The sequence below is a fragment of the Acipenser ruthenus genome, chromosome 26 (assembly GCF_902713425.1).
Source record: "Acipenser ruthenus chromosome 26, fAciRut3.2 maternal haplotype, whole genome shotgun sequence".
Taxonomy (NCBI): domain Eukaryota; kingdom Metazoa; phylum Chordata; class Actinopteri; order Acipenseriformes; family Acipenseridae; genus Acipenser; species Acipenser ruthenus.
In genome coordinates this window covers 14,499,265-14,522,330 of record NC_081214.1, presented here as the reverse complement: position 1 = coordinate 14,522,330, position 23,066 = coordinate 14,499,265, and the positions used below count along the sequence as shown (strand labels likewise).

Sequence of the window (23,066 nt, the reverse complement as noted above, 5' to 3'; positions counted from 1 at the left end):
TACATCTACATCTGTATAACTAAATAATTGTCTCATGTTATACTCTTTTGGTATAACTAAATAATTGTCTCATGTTTTCAGTGGCCCAAATTGTATGAGAACTGATTTTATAAACTGCTCATAAACCCAGGAGTTTTTCAGTAACTATCCTAAAAACTGCAAACCATGGGATCTTGGTGAAAGTGAAATGCAAGTTTCACAATATATCCCCTAACTACTTAGAAAAGTGTAAATGATGGAATGAGATATTCGCATATCTTGCAAGAAAGTGTTTGGACTAGCACACAAGTACAGGCACCAGAGCTGTTACTTGCAATAGCTGAATCCGACCTGTTAAACTGCAGCCCATAATGTTACTCCAGTTTTACTGCATGATGTATAGCAAGTGCTTGATGCAAAACTTTTAATTTTTTTTTCGCCTTCTGTTTTGTTACAGCAATTGTTCGCCTTTTTAAGCCAGGAGAAGTTCTCTGAAAATGGCTGGAACGTTTACAACACCATTCAGGAGTATCAGAGACAGGTGGGCATTTTGCTTTTTGGAGATTTAATTTTTTTGCATACCATTGTTGAGGTTTCTAACTAAAAAGATCTGGTGCTATCAATCTGATTTAATCTAGCTCCAGCTATATCTCTGAATGTTTGCATGAATAAGGGCTGTGCACTGGCTGATGCAAATTCCCTGCAATGTTTTATTAATATAGTAGATCTAAATCCTGTCCTTGTTTAAATACTTAAAGCCATTTCTGAACCAAGTTTCTAATAATCAGACATCAAACAGTGCATTTGAGTCTCTTCAGTTTACTGCAGTTTGTAAAAATGTGCCAGAAAGGGTCCTATGCCATATTCATGATTTAAACAGCAATGGTATATAAATCAGCAGCTGTTGGGATACATTTAAATATGTTTTAGTATGATTCATTGTTGGCAGTTTGTGGACTGAAATGAAACCAAATAAATGCTCAAAACTTCAAACTATGCTGACAGACAGAGGGGAACTTAAACCAAATCTGGAATGCAATTGTTAGTGTAGTGAAATGAATGGATTCATTTATATATTCAGGGAAACTCGAACTAGGCATGCAACCTGTCCTGGCTTTCAGAACGAAGAAGCAATGTGGTCCCTGCTTAATAAGTTGTTCCCGTGTGAACAGCTTCTAATAATAAGCATGCAGACGCAGGTGAATCCTACTCATTGCTGTGAGAAGTGTCAGCAGTTCAGAGCAGGGTTGCCAGGGGCATCCATCTCCTGTAACCGGGGCAGTTTCAATGATATACCTAAACAAGGAGAGCTGCATTGTTCATATCTGGGCAGTGATCAGGTTACAGGTTTAGTAACTGGTGTGGACATTGATTGCCCTTTTTGATTTTATAGAAGAGAATGACATCGGGAAAGGATTCCTTTTATTGTAACCCAAAGTCCATCTGTTTCTAATAATGCTTCACAAACGTGATTACTGCCTTGTACTTCAGTTCAAGTTAAGGATTAACATTATCTGCTAACTATTACAATCTACTGATTGACACCTTGGAGTGCACCTTCAGGGATCTTGCAAGGCACTTATAAACGGGACTGTTTTCTTAAAGGAATAGCACTACTTTACCATGCTTTAGTTTGATTATTTCTGTTTTTTTTAATTTCTTGGTAAAGGCTCTATGAGTCATGTCGATGCCAGTTTTAGTTCGTCTACTGTATATAGTTCGTGTACTATATATGAATTACTGCAGTAACTCAACTGGCCTCTCTTGTTTGAAAGTCCATATGATTGATTTTCACAGGACACCCAATTTAACAGAAAAGCAGATTCCTGACTTTGTAGCCCTAGGTGTAGAGACAGTTTACCTCTAAACTATTTTGCTTCCTATGGCTACTGCAACACCTACAGCTGGTTTCACAGAAACAAATTAGAACTGTGAAACCAGCCGCTTGAGTACACAGTGGGCTATATTGGATTTATTTAAAACCGGCGGTGGAGCTAAATAACACCACTCCTTTAAGAGGTGTTATTAAAATGTTATATAGGTAATAAAGGGCCCAAGGTTATTAAAATCAAACAGCTCTTTAGTTTATTTCTGTCATATTTAGGTTAAATGACAGCATTTCTTTTTTCAGTTGGATAGCCCTCATTGTGAGTTCAGGTTTTTTCCATACTGTATATTTTGGGAATCTCTGCCTGTTTTTGTAAACTCTTACTTTGCATCTCAGATTTGGTGCTTGGTGATAGCAGATTTTATATACTTTTTCCTGTGAGTCACATCCTAAATATTTAATAATGACCTATAAAATGTGCTTGTGGTGCCTTGGTGAGAACATGTCTCTCCCTTGTCTCTTATTTCTTGCTGAGCACTTGATACAGCTCAGTATTACTGAAAAGTAGATCAAGTAGGGCGTTTCTTAGTGTATAACAGTCATTTGTACAGTCATCTGTCTACTCAAACTCTTACAAACAGTAACTTCTTATAAATCACAAAAGCAAACGTCACAATCGGGAAGTGATTTTGAATATAACAAGTGTTGTTGTTTAGTTTTTTAACTGGAATTGTGCTGTGTGTTCAGTGCACAGGATGACGTCACTACATCCCTGGGTTGATTTCCTATATGTGATTTATACCAGTATTTAGAATTAGGACTCTTTACTATAGTAACAATTAACTGTTGTTCATGAATAAGCTCTGATTGTTCCATTTGTTAAAGGCATTTTAGCACCCCACTGTGGTCATACCAAGTCATAACAAGCACATTCTGCGCTTCAGTAAAAACAGGGTTTGGTGGACACTTACAATATTGGCACTGTGCATTATAACAAAAACACTGTTATTAAAGGCGCTTCTTAACATAATTAATTATTTTTCTTAAATTAATTTAAATTTCCCCTTAATTTCTTTCTGTGACAGGGCTTACCCAACAACAAATGGAGAATAACCTTTGTGAACGAGCTGTATGACCTGTGTGACACCTACCCTACCATCCTCATGGTGCCTTTCAAGGCCACTGATGAAGACCTGAGGAAAGTGTCAGCCTTCAGATCCAGAAACCGGATACCTGTGAGTATGAAGCAAACACAAAACATACAATAACTACAACCACCTGCAAACTTAGTTTGTCATAGTTTTGCATATTGGTATTTATTTTAAAAAATATTATTATTATTTAATAATAATAATAATAATAATAATAATTATTTAATAATTATTAAACAATCATTAAACATGCAGGGCTTGCCTATAGGGTAAGCTGAGTCGTTCTTGGTGCTTTATCTAGAAATAGCAAAGGAAACATCAGACATTGAGTAAGACTTCTTGTCAAAATGTTTGTCATTGAACATATTCCTTTGTAGTATTTCTATATTTCGCATCCCTTCCTTGGCAGGTGTTTGTGATGTGTCTGCTGTCTCTCCTGCTTGTAGGTGGTGTCCTGGATTCACCCTGTGAACCAGGCGGTTATCATGCGCTGCAGCCAGCCCCTGGTGGGGATGAGTGGGAAGCGCAACAAAGACGACGAGCGCTACCTGGATACCATCAGAGAGGCCAACGGGCAGACTGCCAAACTCACCATCTACGACGCAAGGCCCAATGTCAATGCAGTCGCCAATAAGGTAACACGAGAGAGCTTGGAAACAGTGGAGAAGCACATGCTTGTGCTGCATGGGGATTGTCTAGCACACGTTATTGACAGTATCACAATCTGGGGATAAATATTGATGTGTTTGTCTGGCTGGCTGTAAAGTATTTGCCTTTGTTGTCACTCTTGCTTTTTTCATACTGTCAGCCTTTTATTCTCATGCAAGTAATTAAGCATGTTGCAAGCCAACTGTGTGATTTTGCAAGTTGTATTTGGTTGTACAGAGTAGTGGCGAAAAAAGTAACTTATGCAAGGCTTTCGTTTCCTTCTGTATTGTGTGCATCTTTTTTGTGCATGACAGTTCAGCGTGAGAGGTAACGGCTGGACATTTTAGTTACACTGTGTTCAGAACGTAGGACTTAAGAGTTATGGTTTTGTGTACTGGCTGTACTGGTTTTACTCAAAAGTGATTCCTGTTCAGGTATTTATGAATGGGAATAATAAGAGATCTGCACTTGTTTCTTGTTTGATGACCAAGAAAAAAAACTGCATTTCTAAAATGTTCAATTGTACAAAGATACCTTAAAGGTTTTGATAAAAACGTCTGTTTTAGCTTTTGCAATTTATTTTGTTTACTAAAATTAAAGTGTTTCAATTGTTTTTATTTTCACTCAGTGCATATTTTATGCGATTTCCATCTTTCACAATATTTATTCAAATGAATAAAGGACAATTTAGATTAGGTTTATTTATAATGTAACAGGTTTAAACATATAAAATGTTTTTAATTTGACATTTTCCCAAGGAGTGCTGATAGTGGGCCGCAGTGCCTAATGCAGCTGAACAGGAGGGCCTCAGGTTAAAGTTTGGGAACCCCTGTTGTAGATGACTTTACGTTGCTACATTCATTTACATACATTGCAGATTTTACATGCATTCTGTAGATGTACTGTAGACGTGCTCTGTAAGTAACGGCAGTGCTTGTCTTGTGTGCCAGGCCACAGGGGGCGGGTATGAAGGGGAGGACGCCTATCAAAACGCAGAGCTGGTCTTCCTGGATATCCACAACATTCACGTCATGAGGGAGTCGCTGAAGAAGCTCAAGGACATTGTCTACCCACAGGTGGAAGAGACACACTGGCTTTCCAGCCTGGAGTCCACTCACTGGCTAGAACACATCAAGGTGCACCTGCTCAGCAGCTCAATCCCTATCATTCATGTTACACTCCATTGCAGTGATCATGTGCATTGGTCTGTCATTCTCCATGGAAAATGTCTTCTGTTTGGCTGTAGAGAAACTGGAGGGCATAGGTAATATGTATGTGTGAATGCATATGGCAAATTATACTTGTACCTAAGTTTTCCCAGATCCCAATTAGCACTAATCTTGGACTACTTAATGTTAGGTGAAACTGCCCCGTAAAGAAATAGTTTTAATACTGAACTGAAACATGATTGCACAAACTACTAAACAGATCTTTATAGAAAAATTGTATTTTAATTTTCCTCAGAATTTAGGATGGAGGTATTCTCGCCAGTGTTTGTTTTGATTTTTAAACATTCCTGAATGTTTGTTTGTTTTAATTTGTGTGTTTGTTTTTCCCCAGCTGGTCTTGGCAGGGGCTATCCAGGTGGCAGACAAGCTCTCGTCTGGTAACTCGGTGGTGGTGCACTGCAGCGATGGCTGGGACCGCACGGCACAGCTCACCTCCCTCTCCATGCTCATGCTGGACAGCTACTACAGGACCATGACTGGCTTCCAAGTGCTTGTGCAGAAGGAGTGGATCAGCTTTGGACACAAATTTTCTTCTGTAAGAAGAATTTCTAAAATGGAATCGAAAAATTAGGGCTGCAACGAAGGGTGACCTTCGAAGGTTCGGAACACATTACCTAAGGAAGGTTCGAACCTTCAATGGTATTAATTTGCATAATTTACTGGTGACGTCACCATAGATACTTGTTTATATTTGATTTAAAATCCTATTATTTTACAGGTAGGCCATATAAATGGAATAAAATATTAAATGTAGTTTAAAAATACATTATATAGAACAGTAATCATGTTTTTATAATTCAAATAAAAATACATGTTGCTTGCATTGCAGCAGCACCAGCTGCAGCGGACTTAGGCAAAACAAACTTAATTTAACAGTCACCGTTCCAAGCAAGTTATCAGTCACAGTCACATTTTACTACCACTAAAAATAATAATAATAATAATAATAATAATAATAATAATAATAATAATAATAATAATAATAATAATAATAATATGAACTTACGATCGTAAAGTGACCCCAGAGATTGGATGTGCCTCCATGATACATGACACAGTTTGCATTCAACTACACTATACAGCGTTTGCTGTCGAGATGGTAAATGAAGAAATGTGCCTCTGGTTAACACGAGCTGGAGGGGTGAGTGACGGACAGTGTTCAGTTTTTTCAAAATTAAAATTATTAGTGTTAGCTTATATTTTGTATGTTTCAAACATATGTGGAGTAGTGGTTAGGGCTTTGGACTCTTGACTGGAGGGTCGTGGGTTCAATCCCAGGTGGGGGACACTGCTGCTGTACACTTGAGCAAGGTACTTTACCTAGATTGCTCCAGTAAAAACCCAACTGTATAAATGGGTAATTGTATGTAAAAAAATAAATAAAATAAAAGTGATATCTTGTAACAATTGTAAGTCGCCCTAGATAAGGGCGTCTGCTAGGAAATAAATAATAATATTCTACCATGGCACTTCTCTTACACTGTCTTGTACATGTTTTACTGAAGCAATACAACCGCTATAGGTACCCCCCAGTGCTTTAGATACTATACCCTGCTCCATACACAGCAGCAGCGCTATAGAGTTGCTACGTGTAACGATTTGGTTGGATTTTAATACAACAACTTTTGTTTAAGTAATATACGTTTTACAAATAAAAATTGAATTTTGTGTGTGAGTGACATTTAATGTGTGATTTATAGTATTCACACATTGTCAAATGGTTTCTGTTAATGGAGAGAAAAAAAAAAAAACATACAGTGCGTGAATGGCGTCTGACGAACTTTCGAAGGTTTAAAACAATCTTCAAATCCCTGGCTAGCAAACAAACCTTCGAACCTTCTAATACAGCCCTACTAAAAATGTTGTAGTTTTTGTTTGTTCAAGCTTGTTAATGTAGTTCTCGTGAAAGGTGAGGGACAATAGCACTGGCTACTGCAGTGCTACACAACTCTGGCCATCGAGATCTATTGCAGCTGGGTTTCTGTTCCAATCAGGTCCCCAGTAAAAGAAACAAATGCAACTCATTCATTTTTTTGTTGAATTTAATCAGAGGTTGAATCTTGCCCAGGACTACAATCACAGTTATTTTATATCAAACTGATAAAGGAAAATAATCTCAGATAAAATATGATTATAGTTAGTTTGATCACGGTTCTGTAATAAAATAATTCTGTCGAATTGTGTAGCAAGAGCAAACTAAGGAATGCTTTGTTTTGTGTTGTCCTTATTCCATTTAAGTAATACCTATCCATAGCTATCAAACACTCAATAGTGCTGAATTAAGAAATACTAAAGTAAACTAAAATTAAATGTCAAACATTTTGACTAGAAGTCTGTTCAATGTTGACTTCTAGTCAAAACATTTGTCATTGAATTTTTGTTTCTTTTAGTATTTCTTAATCAATACCTAACAACTTTAAACATGTTAAAGAGAATAACTTGTTCCGAGTGTCTGGACTGACCCGAGTTGGTTATTTGTTAAGATATTGTTTTAATACTGTATCTAAGGATGATTATTGGAGCTCTGTTGAGTTCACAGAAACTTGAAAAAAGCTTTGTTTTGATGGAGCAGTAAAGCATTTGTTTGATTTCTCTACAGAGAATCGGTCATGGGGACAAGAATCACGCCGATGCAGACCGGTCTCCGATTTTCGTGCAGTTTATTGACTGTGTGTGGCAGATGACAAAACAGGTAACAAAAACAAAGCAGAATAAAGCGATCCCCTTTTGTTAGGGTTCAGGCTTCAAGAGAGAGGAAGCGTACAGCTAAAACTACTATGATCAGACATTGGTGAGCAGTTATCACATGTCATTGTGTTTACTCTGTGATGAAGTACAGTGGATAGCAATCGAACATTTTGAAAGAATGTAGCCCACAGATACCCAAGGAATTTAATATTAGTGTAAAATGAAAATGATCGAAGGAGAAGTGTTTGATTCCGACTTTTAATTCTGATTTACTTTTTTAACAAAAACACAGCAAAGGCTACATTGATACACAGAGCCAGCAGGCCACTCCACACTGGCCCGTCCCAGCAGAGACTGCCAGTCTTCAGTTTAGCCAATGGTGTGGTATTTGTTATGCACTGATGTCACTGGGGGGTAGAGTAAGAACACCTACACAGATATTTGTAAATATAAAACAAACACATTTTTAAACCATATTTACACCATGTTTTTTTTATTTTATTTTTTTTTATCTAAGATTAAACAATAACTATTGCCGCCATACACATTGTCATTGTCAGACCATGGAGTCTCAGAACATGGTTGTAAATCACACAAAGTTACTTGTACAGCCTGACCAGACATGACATGGGGAAGCCATGGCACCTGTCTGGAGAACTCGTTCCACTTGTGACCTTCGCTGGATTCAACCCCAGGCCTCCAGGAATGAGAGGCTAGTGAATTAGCCTGCTGTGCCACAGTACTGGTTCTGATTTCCATAGCCTTTCTTTCTTTTTAGTTTCCTACAGCGTTCGAGTTCAATGAACTGTTCTTGATGACAATTCTGGATAACCTGTACAGCTGTCGGTTTGGGACATTCCTGTACAACTGTGAAAGTGTCAGAGACAACATGGTAAGGATCAATACCCCTTTACAGTTGCCATGGGTGTGGGTGCATGCCGATGGCTCTGCCCAGGTTTTGCTTAAGTCTTGTGCTGCTTTAATCAGTGTATCCTCTTGTTCCAATAACACATTGGGGAAACAGCCAGTTACATAAATATTATATAAAATACATATCAAACATATTAAATGTCTGGTCTGGTAAACATTTGCTTGGTTTTTCAGCATGAATGTTTTTTTTTTTTCTCTTCTCTGTGTGTCATTGCAGTATATTGTCACCAATATCATTCAGACTTTGTTTTGAGTTTTATTCTGGTGATTTCCTCATGCTGTGCAGCTTTTTACAAATATTCAACTGTGGCTTATCTTGGTGTGTTGTAGGTTAATCAAATCAACCTCTTTAGTTTTGAGTAGCCAGTGTTATACCACCACTCTTGTTGTCTGACATCTGCCAGTGCACTCAACTACTTTATCTTTGTGTTGTTTTCCAAATTGTTTACTACTTATTGTTCTGTAAAATAAAGCTATATTTTTGTACTGTAAAATAAGTTTATTGCCAATTTGCAGTTTTGGTAGTTTTTTTGTTTTTAATAACCTGCATTGTAGTGCCTTCTTCCCTGTAGTGCCAGTTTTGGACCTGCCCAGAATCTGTATAATCAGGAAGGACTGTATTCATCTTCAAAAACCATTACATACGTTTTAGGAATTGTACACATGCCATTACTTGGACCTGTAATGTAAAACATGCTCACTTCCTGCTTTTAAAGTGATTAGGAGAAAACTATTTCGGTCAACTGTCACTCCTAACTGGGAGTGACACAGCCTTAATTCAAACCCACTACTGATGGAGGCAACTCGCTTTCAGACGAGTCGTGCTGGGACTGCTGTGGCTAAGACTGATTAGCTTCGATTTCATTTTGTCTGCAAAAAGTCAATGCAGGCGTGTTTCTGACACACATCCTTTGTTTGCTTTCAGAAGGTGAAAGAGAAGACTGTTTCTTTGTGGTCTATGATCAACAGTGAAAATGGGAAGTACATTAACCCCTTCTACAGCAAGGAATCGAGCCGGGTGCTGTACCCTGTAGCCAGCATGCGCCACCTAGAGCTCTGGGTGAGCTACTACATCCGGTGGAATCCAAGGATCAGACAGCAGGTAAGAACAGCACCTCCCTGATTTGTCTCAAAGCTGCCAATGATGGCTAGGGGCCCGCAGGTAGAGAGGTACGCACTCCTACTGGTCTGTGAGGAAAACTGGCTGGGGATAATTGACCTCATTGCGCATCAGTGACCCCTGCTGGTCAGGAGCTGGACAAGTTCATTAGCTTGGTAACATCCATTCCTTAAGTTGGGCGGGTGAAAGAGGTGGTGGGCTTGACAGTGGGAAGGGAGGTCACCGGTAAGTAACATTTTAATTGATAGCTCCAGTTCTGGAGGGCCAGTCTTCTCCAGGGTTAACACGTATATGGAACAGTTCCCTGTGTGGAGGATTGAGTGTTCCAGTTAAACCATTAAGAACAGGTTTGGATCAAAGACCTGGAAGGGGTCAGAGAGAAGGAATGGAAGACGTCTGTAGCGATTAGAGTTAAGGGGCTAGTTTGAATTTGGACCAAGCCTGGGCGCACTGGTGGAACTCATTTCTGTCTGTCGTTTTGTTTCTTAAAGCAGCAGAACCCAGTGGAGCAGCGCTACATGGAGATGCTGGCTCTCCGAGATCAGTACTTGAAGAAGCTGGAGGAGCTCCAGATCTCAGACTCCCCCCGCATCGCCAACAACTCCAACTCACCTGCGTCACCCACGCAGCTGGTCCACCACGTACAGACTCCGCTTTGAAAAAGTGCAAACCTGTAAATAACATGCGATACATCATATACGCCTTCACATTTAGACAAAAAAAAAAGCCTTAAACAAAACAAAAAAAAACATTGTCTTCTGAACTTAAGGAGGACCTTCAGTCTGTGCCTTGATCTTGATTTCCCTCAGTTCCACCTTTTTAATGGATTATTTGAAGTTGTATTTAAATATAATGGGAGTGAGGGGCTGTCAATGATATAGAGAAGTTACATTTTAAATGAGATGCCCCCTGCACAATATAACTAGCCCAAGGTTAATTTTTTTTATTATAAATTGGAAAGCTGTTTTAAGCAGATAGTGGTGAGATGGAGAAACAGTTTTTTACATTCATTTTGTATTTACCTCAGTAATTTACTGTTAAGTTCTGTAGTTTGTAAATGTTAGGTATTTTATTTAGTGTCAAGTGTAAAGCTCAATAGTTTTGTAAAAAAAAAATAAAGAAGTAGGTTCTTTAAAAAGTAGGCAAGAAGTGGAATTGAACTTTTGTAAATGTACTGTTATAGAACTAATACCCCTATAAAAATGAGAGATGATTAGTGGATCGTGTAATCACTGCTGGACCCTGATGATTTCAGTTGAGGGGGGCAGCAGGTTCACCAATAGCTATTTAGTTCATTTATTTTCTGTGGGGGGAGGGGGGGGGGGATAGTGGAATTTTTAAAATTGTATATTTACATAGGATTACCATTTAATGAGAGTATATTCTGCCTTATAGTAAAATGAAACTAGAAGTACTATATTGTTAGGCAGTCCTGGACGTTGTAAATAATTCTGATTGAAGTTAATTTAAAAGTACTAAGGTTTAGTTTGCTTTGAAGAGGCCTGTAATGAGATCTGAAGCTTTGTTATGAAAGTTTTGGTGAAGCCAGAGCCTCGTTCTACTGCAGTGCATTGAGCTCCTGATTTTGAAAGAAATGGCCAGTTTGTGGGAACGTAATCTTTGTGTTTTAAGGTGAAAAAGTGTGGCGTGGACTGCATCTTTTAAAATGAAAAAAACAGAGAAAGTTAATTTAGTGATGGGACAAGCAAGAGACAACAAAAGAATATTCAAATTTAAGATTTGTAGCTGAAAATATCTGAAAATGTGTTACAGGACAGTGGTGCTATTCAAGTCAGTGTCTTTGTGGGCCTCATTGGGGCTGTTCCTGAAAATGGCATCTAACTTCCAGTGACCTTAACCAAGAAACAAATGAACCTTTAGGAGCTGCAGAACCACACACTGGTATTACCTTACATGGTTAGGGGTGACCGTTGATATAAACCAGTTTGAATGAAAACTGCAATTTTAGATTTAGCCAACACTAGGCTAGATGCAGGTGAAGCCCTCTGTATGTGTTTGCAAGCAAAACATTTTGTATTATATTCAGTATCATTCTGATGCTTCTCCTTAATTATAACAGTACCGTATATCAGGAGTAAAATAAACCCACCAAATTACCTGACGAAGCAAAAGAGAGGAACTCTGTTCCATACAGTAGAATGTGTGTATTTCAGCTGTCTGTTAATACAAGAGTTGAAGGTTTTAGAAAGTATTTTTGTTTTAGCAGTATACAGGGTGGTTCAGAAACAATGCACCACAGGAAGAGTAGAGTCATGGTCTTGATGAACAAGTGGACTTTTTAGTCGCACAGTCCTGTAATATTTAAGTACTTATGTATGTAAGTCATGGGCAAAGTGGTCGCAGTGCAGCTGAGGCCTTCCGTGTCCAAAGTTTTGTATAAATTACCATGTTCTAGACCAAAGGAAAAGAATATTATTATTTTAATTTTTTCCCTCTGGTGCATTACTGTCAAACAGTATATATATTTTTTTTTTTTCCCTGAAGATCTTTCAATAAATGTTTGTTTGAACATCTGTGCCAGCATTAATTATTCATTGTCCTCACTGGTTAAGCTAGCTTTTCAAAAGCAAAAGCAATGTACAGTAAATGAGCATGAGAGTGTGCCAAAAAGTGGTTTCAGTGTGTGACTGCCTATGCTGTTAAGTAGAGCTTGGTCTCTGCCAAGCACTAACTGTGCTACTACAGAGTATTCTCTCTGGCCGTTAACACATTTTCATTAAAAGCCTACTATTGGACTTGCATACTAATCATGACTAAATTGTCCACCTATGTTTTTTTTCAAAAGCCATGGATTGTTTGTTTTATTAGAAGTGGGTGAAATTGTAGGTGAGAATTAGTAAACACTATTTTGATAAACCCCAATGTCCTTTTTTTTTTTTTTTTTTCGTAAGCATACTGAAAGTTGTGACTTTTATTTTAAGAATCATGTATTTTTTCTGTCGCATTGTCAGCGTGAGCAGTTCTGGTTCCTGTTTTGGAGCTGCAGTTTTCCATTAGGCTTTAGGCTGGAAAAAATGTAGAATTTTCGTCTGTAAACCTCTCTTTGCATTTCTTTTTTTAAAAGGACTTAACACATGCTGCCCTTTTACATTGATCTTAACAGTGGCTGCTCTAGATTCTGCCACAATTTAAATCATTCATACAGCCCTCTTTGTGTACCACGATTGCAAGTATGTGCAAAACCAGGGAGGGAATGGTTTTAGTGGTGGCAGCATTAGCAGGGGTTACATAAAAAATGACACACCTGCAATATAAAGCACATACTGGCCAGTCCCTCACATGACAGATTCATTTGTTCTGCAAACGGACACGTATCGTATTGTCTCTGTAGTATATAAAAGCTGCATCTCCCTGCTGCAAGACAGCAGATCTTATGGCTTGTGGCAGGCGCTTCTGTAACCAAAGTGTCATTAGGAACTGATATGATGACTGAGTCTGTGGACAGTCCCTGAGTCTTTGATGCAAATTAGAAGCAGTTGCATCTAACCACCAGAACAATTTAAACACCCCACAGTGTTGTAGCTGCACATCCTCATTGACCGTGTTGCTGCAGGTGTTCCTCTTTTTTGGTCCATCCCTGTAGATTTGCTACCATTAAGATCAATTGAAGACCCCACTGGGTATAACGGAAAGGTGTAAAAGAGTGCTGACCAAGGCTTTAAGACCCATTCCTACTGGTATTTTATTAGCATTAAAATATTAGCAATGCTCCCCTTAAGTTTTAGCTTTCTGGTGTTCATGCTCCATCATTTCGCTTCTCTGTCACTCGGATGGTCTGAACCTCACTCTGCTGGACTATGGGTGTGAAGCTGACAAATACAGGTAAGTTACCAAGAGGCAGCCATGTTATTATTTTTTTAATCTGATTATCTTTAATTAAAACAAGCAACACATATCTTTTAATTTAAAACGAGCGGACACCTGCAGGGCTGGCCTTTGTCCACCAGAGTTTGGTTGCTTGCTGACATTCGTTCTCGAGTTCCTGGGTGAAAAAGGAAGCTGGCTTGTTTGTGGGATCGGAGGACGCCCACTGAATCTTTGGGTCTCCTGAGCCATGTAGGGAATTGCTGTGGTGAGGAGAAAAGCGATTTGGCATTGCAAATAAAAAATTATAAAAAAAAAAAAAGGTTGTTCAGCATGACGAGGGAACCAGTGCTGATGTTACTAATGTTAAAAGTAAGAAAGTGGATTTTAAAGCTTACATGTGCTCTTACATGTGCAAACTTTTAGATGGTAGAAAACAGCTTCACAGTGTAGAGACAACTGAGAAAGCACAGCCTTGACCTTAAAGTGGCTCCTCAAACCAAATCCAAAAAGCAAGGTGTTCAGTGTGGGTGTGATCAGGTGAATATGTTTCATTGGAGGGGGATTGTGGGTGTGATCAGGTGAATATGTTTCATTGGAGGGGGATTGTGGGTGTGATCGGGTGAATAGGTTTCATTGGAGGGGGATTGTGGGTGTGATCAGGTGAATATGTTTCATTGGAGGGGGATTGTGGGTGTGATCAGGTGAATAGGTTTCATTGGAGGGGGATTGTGGGTGTGATCAGGTGAATATGATAAACAGCATTGGTATTTATTGTTAATATTCTTTGCTTCTTTAACCTCAATGTGTAGCCTTAAGATTTTAAAATCCTGCTCTAAGTTGACTTGTATACCCTATATACTTTGTTTAAAGTAGGGGTACTTCACAAAAGAATCCCATAAACCTTACCCATCATGGACTTCCATTAGCTGTATACTGCATTCAAGAAGTCACGGTTTCACTTCCTACTTGTAGAACTTTGCACCTCAGCAGTGTCTTCAAGGTGAAAGCATGTTAGTGGCTGTAAAGCAGGCCAGTCAGTAAGGGAAGCAGCAGGCTGGTGTAAAGCAGGCCAGTCAGTAAGGGAAGCAGCAGGCTGGCTTGTGTCCAGGTGACAGGACCAAGGAAGTGCAAGACTACCAGAATAAAAGGCAAGCAAACTGATGAACACATTTTTTTACTCTTGTAGCACCAGAGATCAGATTTAAAAATGAAAATACGTGTCTGATGTAGCATGCATTTATTAAAAACTGAACATTTCAGACCTACATGGTGACAGTTGAGATTAATGTAACTATTTAGTTAGATAAAACCATTTCAAATAGAAATTAATCCATAATGATGAGTGAAGCAGTGAACATGGATTTATTGATGCAAAAAATGGAAATGGGTTTCAAACTATTTCAGAATACTTTTTTTGAAATTCAGTACAGAGCATGAGAGAGCACATAATCCCCATGCTATGCTTAACTAAGACATTTGACTTCTTTGCAATGTACCACTATCAGAAGGAATGTAGTATTTCCCATTGCAACCCCAGATGCTTAAATGTGTTTTGTAGTGTGCTGTATACATGCAGATATTTTACACTACAGTATAATACATTTTACTTGTGGCAAGTGTTGGCTCAATTTTGTATCATCATTGTTGAAAATAAAAAATCATAATAATAAACAAATCACCTGTCCCTGGCTGTTGAGCTTTATTTTATCCATTATGATGGGCTACCAGTTCTTCCTTTTTGTAATGTAGAGAACAGAATCCTGGACACTGGGGAGCTGCAAGCCTAGCATCTCAATTGTGGCACTTAACTAGCATCTCTAGCTTCTTTATATCTTTTGTTTCTTCTTTTAACTGCCACTATGTAATATGACAAGTGTTGACTTGAAAGTGGTCTTTATCATCTCCATGGAAATGTTTTCACTGTGTTTTGAAGATGATATTTCATTTACATTACTGTAAAACAAACTTGGGATCTCCATGTTATGTTATGACAGTCTATAGGAAAACATTTCCCTTACATAAAACAAGAGTCCCATTAAGACTTCAGAAAGTTTGTCATTTAAAATGATTTCTTTATTATTATTATTTATTTATTTATTTATTTATTTATTTCTTGGCAGACGCCCTTATCCTTACCCATTTATACAGTTGGGTTTTTACTGGAGCAATGTAGGTAAAGTAAAATTAATGTGATATCTTGTAACAATTGTAAGTCGCCCTGGATAAGAGCCCTAACCACTACTCCACACTGCTGCATTTGTAAATAAATATTTTGTATTTATTTACAAATGTAGTCCCATTTGGGGTGGGGGCCAGCTCATAGGTAGTCCTGACCTCAGCCATCAAAATAACTCAATTTTACCTCAATTCAATGAACTGCAATAAATGAAGATCAGGGGCAGACCACTGGGTGACTACACTAAATCTCCTGGGCTCAGTTATTGAGATACCAGCATGTGATTAATGCCTGGGTCTGTTCATGGGATGATCTTGAGCCATGGCTCATTGCTCTCCTCAATATGACTCTTTAGAAGCATCCCGTTGAAGGTTCTCAATGGGGTTGAAAAGACTGCAAGGACAATCAGTCGTGTTAGGTAAACGCAGCATCATTTTATAAGCTGAAAACTACGTGGTGTAGTTTCAACACTTTAGTCAGCTTTTTAGTAAACTAAAGCTTTTTTTATTTTTATTTTTTATTATTATTTTCTGTTCGTGATTGTTTTGTAGGGCTCTCAGAACTCCTTGGTAATTAATTGGTATGACTCCCAAGTTTTAGCTAAAATTGTCTGACAGCTCTGCATTTTGCATCGTGCACATGCTCTAAATAATCGAATAATACAAAAAAAAAGTTTACATGAAATTGATTCTTTATTTTAAGAAAACAGAAAGCTGCATGCTCCCACGCTCTGTTGATTATAGACAACAATTATTTTTGGCACAGCTGCAGTATGCTGTGTATTTGAGGCACACAAACCTCTGAGCTGTGCTAGGGTATAGGGCCGTTGCATCCTGGGTAATCGCAGCAGTGGCGCTACACTGGAGGGAGATACGGCTGCTTCCTTATTCAGACGCTAATCGGCGGAAGCGTTTTGTTGTTGTTAAAAAATAAACACAGGAAGCCCCAGTCCCGGGAAACCAAAACGCCCGTCTCCCCAAAGCCAGCTGGGGCTATTGACCACCAAACACAGAAAAGGAAATAGGAAACTGAAATAGCATGGAAAAGCTGACGGCAGGAGCCGGAGGAGGCTGCTATAGCGCAGAGCAGGGCTCAGCTGTTCCCGGAGTCGCTAGGAAACCACCCAGACCACTCGGAGCAGGAGTGGGGTCATCCAGGCAGCCCAGCGTGGAGGCTTTGGAGAGGTAAACAAACCTACTAGTGCACGCTTACCTGCGACGCACGGATACTGCATCCGGATTCAACGTGCTCCAATTAACAAGTCGTGCAGTCTCTTATTAAATCTATTCTTGAGATGTTTGCATTGCATCATTAAAAAAAAATGTATACAGTATTCCGTATAATACTAGCCGGTATATACTATATGCCTATTATTATTGCATGCATCTGCGTTGTTGTAGTTTTGAATCAAGTCGCTGCCAGTGCTGCGTGTTTTAGAACAATAACACATAAAATAGGATTTACTGTGTAAGCAATATAACTACTTGTTTATTGAGTTCCACCAGCTTCTAAAACCATCACCATTGCCACATATTGCATTACGTTAAGTGTTTTTGTAGCAATTGAGATGGTTTTAGCTGCTGTACAAAGTACCCTCTTTTATAATGCATACCGGTGCATTGTAATGATAGAAATGTATAGTGCCTTCTTTTTACACGAATGCAGCTATTGTAAACGCTTCTGTCACGCATAGCCTAGCACAGGAGTTAGTAGGTTTTCATGGGTATCATATTTTCCATACTGACTGAGGACCCCCACCCAATGAATCAGTAGAAAAGTCAAATTTAGCTTTTAGAACAGTCTCTTTTGTAGTATAGTGTACATAAACATACTGTTAGTGAGATATTATAAATGGATGATAAAACAGCAAGTTATTGAATAAAATACCTCCTAGCACATAACAGCAATATTTTGTGTCAATGAATCGGTCCCCTTGCTTTGGAAACTTTGCTTTTTAACCCAAAGCGGTAAGCATCTGTTTAATGTCTGTAAACATCTCTGTGCTATTGTGGATGGAAGCGCGTCAACCTATACCCTTAGGATGAATTCAGACATTGAAAAAGACACGCTTGTGTGTGCTAGTCTAAGACGTTTCCTTATTTCTACTCTGAGGTTGTGATTGAATGTTGTGGGTGAAAGTAAGGCTAACTGAAAAAGTAAGGCAAAATAAATAAAAAGGCTTAACTGTGAAATTGAAATAAATACTACAATTAAATTTGAATACTAAATCAAGTACTTTTTCATTGAAAAAGTACTTTTTCATTTAAAAGGTACCATTTACACAGCAGGTTTAAATGTTTCCTCTGTTGAATGTAGATTTACAGCCTCAGATGAGGGTGTAAACACATTCTTTTAAACAGCATGTTTACTCTGTGAAGTCTTGGTATGAATCTAATGGCTGTGTTTCCAGTCCCTCAGGATCGCATGTGGAATGGTGTAGACAGCTGATAGCAGCCACCATCTCCAGTCAGATCGCTGGCCCTGTGTCGTCCGAGGCCATCTCCCGGGATTACAAGGTTTGTTCCTTATTTTATCCCCCAGAAAAGGCAGTTTAAAGTTACCAATCTTTAGTAATGCTGTTTGTAAAGATTGATTAATGGGGCGCCCTTAAATAGAGCGCACGTTTCATTTAAATGTCCTTTTTTCTACATTCCCCTTACTCTAGGCTGTTTGCAGTCCTTCTGTGGTTCAGCATGGGAAGTTTGATTACTGATAAAAGACCACATTACTTTTAACCTTTTTCTATTCTTCAACTCTTTTCTAAAGTCCCATTTAAAGCCCATGTCGCGTGTAACTGCATCAAGATGCATCGACACATGTTAAAGTAGCCGGGGCTGGCAGAGTTGAAAGGTCACGCTGTCATATGATTGGAATGGAATGAAAAGGTCAGGCAAAGGCAGATCTAGAGCAATATTATAATATTTCGGCAGCATCGTTTATAATATTTTGGAGCATCATAACTAAGAGTCGCTTCTAATGATCGAAAACATCAGAACGTGCAAGGAGGACATGGAAATGACATTTGAAGCTTCCTACTCTGTGACGTTGTGTGAGTCTGGGGGCCCCCAGGAGCCCGTGGAGAGATTTCTAATTGGTTTGTGTTTCAAACTGACAGGTTGGCTGGAGGCCTGATCTGAGGGTAAGAGTAAAGCTGCAGTGTGTCAAGCTCCTTCCTGTCTTATGCTAAAGTATATTAATAACCTTTGTGCAGCCTCCCCTTCCTGTCTCATTGTGGTCTTCTTTAAGCCAGCGAACAGGCTCTGACTAAAAATGTTACTGAACAGGCTGTAAGGTTTAAAACAAAACATGTTACTTACTGTATTGCAATAAGGTAAGCAGTGTGGAGTAGTGGTTAGGGCTCTGGACTCCTGACCGGAGGGTCGTGGGTTCAGTCCCAGGTGGGGGACACTGCTGCTGTACCCTTGAGCAAGGTACTTTACCTAGATTGCTCCAGTAAAAACCCAACTGTATAAATGGGTAATTGTATGTAAAAATAATGTGATATCTTGTAACAATTGTAAGTCGCCCTGGATAAGGGCGTCTGCTAAGAAATAAATAATAATAATAATAATAATAATAATAATATTGCCCCCTGTGCTGCATGTATTCCTATACATGCTCTATATACCTGGCGTCCCCAAACCTTACATTTGCTTACTCTGTGTACAGAAGGTGTACCTCCAATATGGGTATTCATAACTGTCATCAAATGTGTCTGCAGCATTTTCATCCTTTTTGCACTACATAGGCTGTGCATTTCACTGACCGGCAAAACCTTGTTATGTGAATTGGGGGTAATTTTGATCAACTTTGCTGTGATAATCCACAGCAGTATTGTTCCTGTTTAAAAAATATCAAACCAATTGCAATTCTGTTGAAAAAGTACATCTGTTCATTGAGCAGGCAGCAGCAGTAAGTCATGTATATTGATGTAACCCTGCAATCTGTTCAGTAACACTTAAAACATGCTCCAGACCTGCAGATGCTTTACAGCAAAATCTTGATTATCCAAGACAACGTGTTAACCAGACGTCTGCAGTGAAGTGCAGCACACTAAACAGGTTGTGCAGGGTTCGGATTGCAATCGATTCCAGATTGGGAAAGTTATTTTAACTATTGCATGGCTGGTTTGGGTAATATGGTTTCAAATACACTGTAACTCAGTTTTTACATGTCGTTGTTTAAAATAAGTATGTTTTTTTTTTTTTTTTGTAGGCAAGTTTAAATGGGCTTGCTGAGAGCTCCAGAGCTCATTTTTATGCAATTTGCTTTTTGCTGAATTTGGGCAAGAGACTTGAACATAAAGAGCTGTTCTATAATCCAAACTCAAGTGGTGCTATTTGGGATTCTTAGCTCAAATCTGTAATCAACTGAAATACATATTTGGGTTTCAATGTTTATAGCAAATGTAAAACCAAAAACAGCAGACGGGAATTCAGTGGAGAACCATGGAAATGTAAATATGCAACAAATGCCCAACAGTCACTTGACCAAATTCCTTTTCCGACTATGGGTTTTATTTGATCAATTTATAAGCCACCCCTGGATTTTAGTAGATCATTTTACAGCACTGCCATACTTGGCCATAGCTTGACTTTTAGAGTATTTTACAGTACCAGATAACCCCCCCCCCTGGATTCCATGAACCCTCTACTGTATTTGTATTGTTAAACCCAGGATAACCCCAAAGATCCTCTGTGCAGTAAAATCCTCTAATAAAAGCAGGAAGGTATAGTTTCATCAAACCAACCCGTTGGTCTGTAGATACGTATCCTTGCGCTTGTGCAGTGTTGTGGCAATCTTAGGGATGCTATTGTCTTTTCAGCAATATAATCACTTCTGTCAGCAGAACTTTTAAAACACTTAATGCAATTGTTTGATTCTTTTTAACGAACAGGTATCCAAGAGGCCTCCTCTGCCGGTAAGAATGACAACAGTATTGGGCTTCTTGTTGTCTTGTTCGTTGTGCTAAATTGAACCGTCTGCTTTGTGTTTTTTGGGAGTTACTTCAGTTTGCCATTGCAGGCTTTGAGAGAGAGTTGTCACTGTCGGCAGATATGGTATAGACTCCTGTGTGAAGAGGTTTAATTCAGGATGATCAATCAATGAAATGCATTACAGACCTGTTCAGTTGTAATGTGTGCATTCTTCCATAGTTTCACCTTCTGGGCTCTTTAGACTCCTCATTAACCAAATGTTGACATACCAGTTGGTTCACTCAGGTAGTATCAGCTGCAGGTTTCCTATATACAGTGCCTTGCGAAAGTATTCGGCCCCCTTGAACTTTGCGACCTTTTGCCACATTTCAGGCTTCAAACATAAAGATATGAAACTGTATTTTTTTGTGAAGAATCAACAAGAAGTGGGACACAATCATGAAGTGGAACGAAATTTATTGGATATTTCAAACTTTTTTAACAAATAAAAAACTGAAAAATTGGGCGTGCAAAATTATTCAGCCCCCTTAAGTTAATACTTTGTAGCGCCACCTTTTGCTGCGATTACAGCTGTAAGTCGCTTGGGATATGTCTCTATCAGTTTTGCACATCGAGAGACTGAAATTTTTGCCCATTCCTCCTTGCAAAACAGCTCGAGCTCAGTGAGGTTGGATGGAGAGCATTTGTGAACAGCAGTTTTCAGTTCTTTCCACAGATTCTCGATTGGATTCAGGTCTGGACTTTGACTTGGCCATTCTAACACCTGGATATGTTTATTTGTGAACCATTCCATTGTAGATTTTGCTTTATGTTTTGGATCATTGTCTTGTTGGAAGACAAATCTCCGTCCCAGTCTCAGGTCTTTTGCAGACTCCATCAGGTTTTCTTCCAGAATGGTCCTGTATTTGGCTCCATCCATCTTCCCATCAATTTTAACCATCTTCCCTGTCCCTGCTGAAGAAAAGCAGGCCCAAACCATGATGCTGCCACCACCATGTTTGACAGTGGGGATGGTGTGTTCAGGGTGATGAGCTGTGTTGCTTTTACGCCAAACATAACGTTTTGCATTGTTGCCAAAAAGTTCGATTTTGGTTTCATCTGACCAGAGCACCTTCTTCCACATGTTTGGTGTGTCTCCCAGGTGGCTTGTGGCAAACTGTAAACGACACTTTTTATGGATATCTTTAAGAAATGGCTTTCTTCTTGCCACTCTTCCATAAAGGCCAGATTTGTGCAGTATACGACTGATTGTTGTCCTATGGACAGAGTCTCCCACCTCAGCTGTAGATCTCTGCAGTTCATCCAGAGTGATCATGGGCCTCTTGGCTGCATCTCTGATCAGTCTTCTCCTTGTATGAGCTGAAAGTTTAGAGGGACGGCCAGGTCTTGGTAGATTTGCAGTGGTCTGATACTCCTTCCATTTCAATATTATCGCTTGCACAGTGCTCCTTGGGATGTTTAAAGTTTGGGAAATCTTTTTGTATCCAAATCTGGCTTTAAACTTCTCCACAACAGTATCTCGGACCTGCCTGGTGTGTTCCTTGTTCTTCATGATGCTCTCTGCGCTTTAAACGGACCTCTGAGACTATCACAGTGCAGGTGCATTTATACGGAGACTTGATTACACACAGGTGGATTCTATTTATCATCATTAGTCATTTAGGTCAACATTGGATCATTCAGAGATCCTCACTGAACTTCTGGAGAGAGTTTGCTGCACTGAAAGTAAAGGGGCTGAATAATTTTGCACGCCCAATTTTTCAGTTTTTTATTTGTTAAAAAAGTTTGAAATATCCAATAAATTTCGTTCCACTTCATGATTGTGTCCCACTTGTTGTTGATTCTTCACAAAAAATTACAGTTTCATATCTTTATGTTTGAAGCCTGAAATGTGGCAAAAGGTCGCAAAGTTCAAGGGGGCCGAATACTTTCGCAAGGCACTGTAACTTAAGATATGCTGTGCCACAGTGCTTCAATGAAACTGAATGACAAAGAGTTTAGTGTGTCCTCTGAAATAGACATACTGCCCAGTACCGACAGCACTGGAAGGACTGAATGCAGTGACTGCTGAGATATTCCAGACCAGCTGTGGTGTTACTGAAGGAATAATGTTCACCCAGCTGTACTGTACTTAGAGTAATGAGACTCAGAGATTCTGGTTACATGATAAGCTACGAGAGCCAGGCTTGAGTCACCAAGGCCTGAGGTGGAACACAGCCCTGTGCTGTCCGTGTGTTTTATTAGTCACAGTGAATGGTAAAGAGGCACCGGCTGTGCTTTACTTGAATGTGAAGAGGGTTGACAGCTTGAGTATCCCTGGTTTCACAGACTCCCCAGAGGTAATTTACAAAGGCATTGTTACTTTTATAAAAATGTATTTAATGTCTTGGTTGACCCATGGCTGCCTTGGAAAACTCACTTTGTATGTAAATTGATAATATTCTCTTCATTGAGAATAATAATTGAGCACTTTTCTACGGCTCTAATGCAGCACTGCTGTTAAAGCTTGGCTCTACAGCCTGTTTTATTTTTTCACTGAGCTGAGATTTGAA

At 39.1% G+C, this 23,066-nt stretch overlaps 2 protein-coding genes across 13 annotated transcripts in view; both read left to right on the top strand.

Annotated features, from left to right (window-relative positions):
• Positions 1 to 12,432, top strand: part of LOC117430564 (myotubularin-like) — a 46,472-nt gene extending 34,040 nt beyond the window's left edge. For 2 of the 3 annotated variants that reach the window (XM_059000740.1, XM_059000741.1), the window contains exons 7-15: positions 437 to 520; positions 2,893 to 3,042; positions 3,405 to 3,593; positions 4,557 to 4,742; positions 5,167 to 5,370; positions 7,435 to 7,527; positions 8,302 to 8,415; positions 9,379 to 9,555; positions 10,065 to 12,431. In XM_059000740.1, the coding sequence (XP_058856723.1) occupies positions 437 to 520; positions 2,893 to 3,042; positions 3,405 to 3,593; positions 4,557 to 4,742; positions 5,167 to 5,370; positions 7,435 to 7,527; positions 8,302 to 8,415; positions 9,379 to 9,555; positions 10,065 to 10,232 (1,365 nt within the window). In that variant the 3' untranslated portion in view covers positions 10,233 to 12,431. Of the gene's footprint in view, positions 1 to 436; positions 521 to 2,892; positions 3,043 to 3,404; positions 3,594 to 4,556; positions 4,743 to 5,166; positions 5,371 to 7,434; positions 7,528 to 8,301; positions 8,416 to 9,378; positions 9,556 to 10,064 lie in introns of all 3 variants that reach the window. The other variant, XM_059000742.1, reaches the window with a different exon arrangement.
• Positions 12,433 to 16,380: 3,948 nt separating this feature from the next.
• The window catches only part of LOC117430210 (myotubularin-related protein 1-like), a 28,972-nt gene continuing 22,286 nt past the window's right edge, over positions 16,381 to 23,066 (top strand). For 4 of the 10 annotated variants that reach the window (XM_059000695.1, XM_059000692.1, XM_034903084.2 and 1 more), the window contains exons 1-4: positions 16,381 to 16,761; positions 17,988 to 18,093; positions 18,693 to 18,716; positions 20,475 to 20,498. In XM_059000695.1, coding sequence (XP_058856678.1) covers positions 16,616 to 16,761; positions 17,988 to 18,093; positions 18,693 to 18,716; positions 20,475 to 20,498 — 300 coding nt within the window. In that variant the 5' untranslated portion in view covers positions 16,381 to 16,615. The remainder of the gene's footprint in view (positions 16,762 to 17,987; positions 18,094 to 18,692; positions 18,717 to 20,474; positions 20,499 to 23,066) is intronic. The other 6 variants (XM_059000697.1, XM_059000694.1, XM_059000696.1 and 3 more) reach the window with 3 other exon arrangements.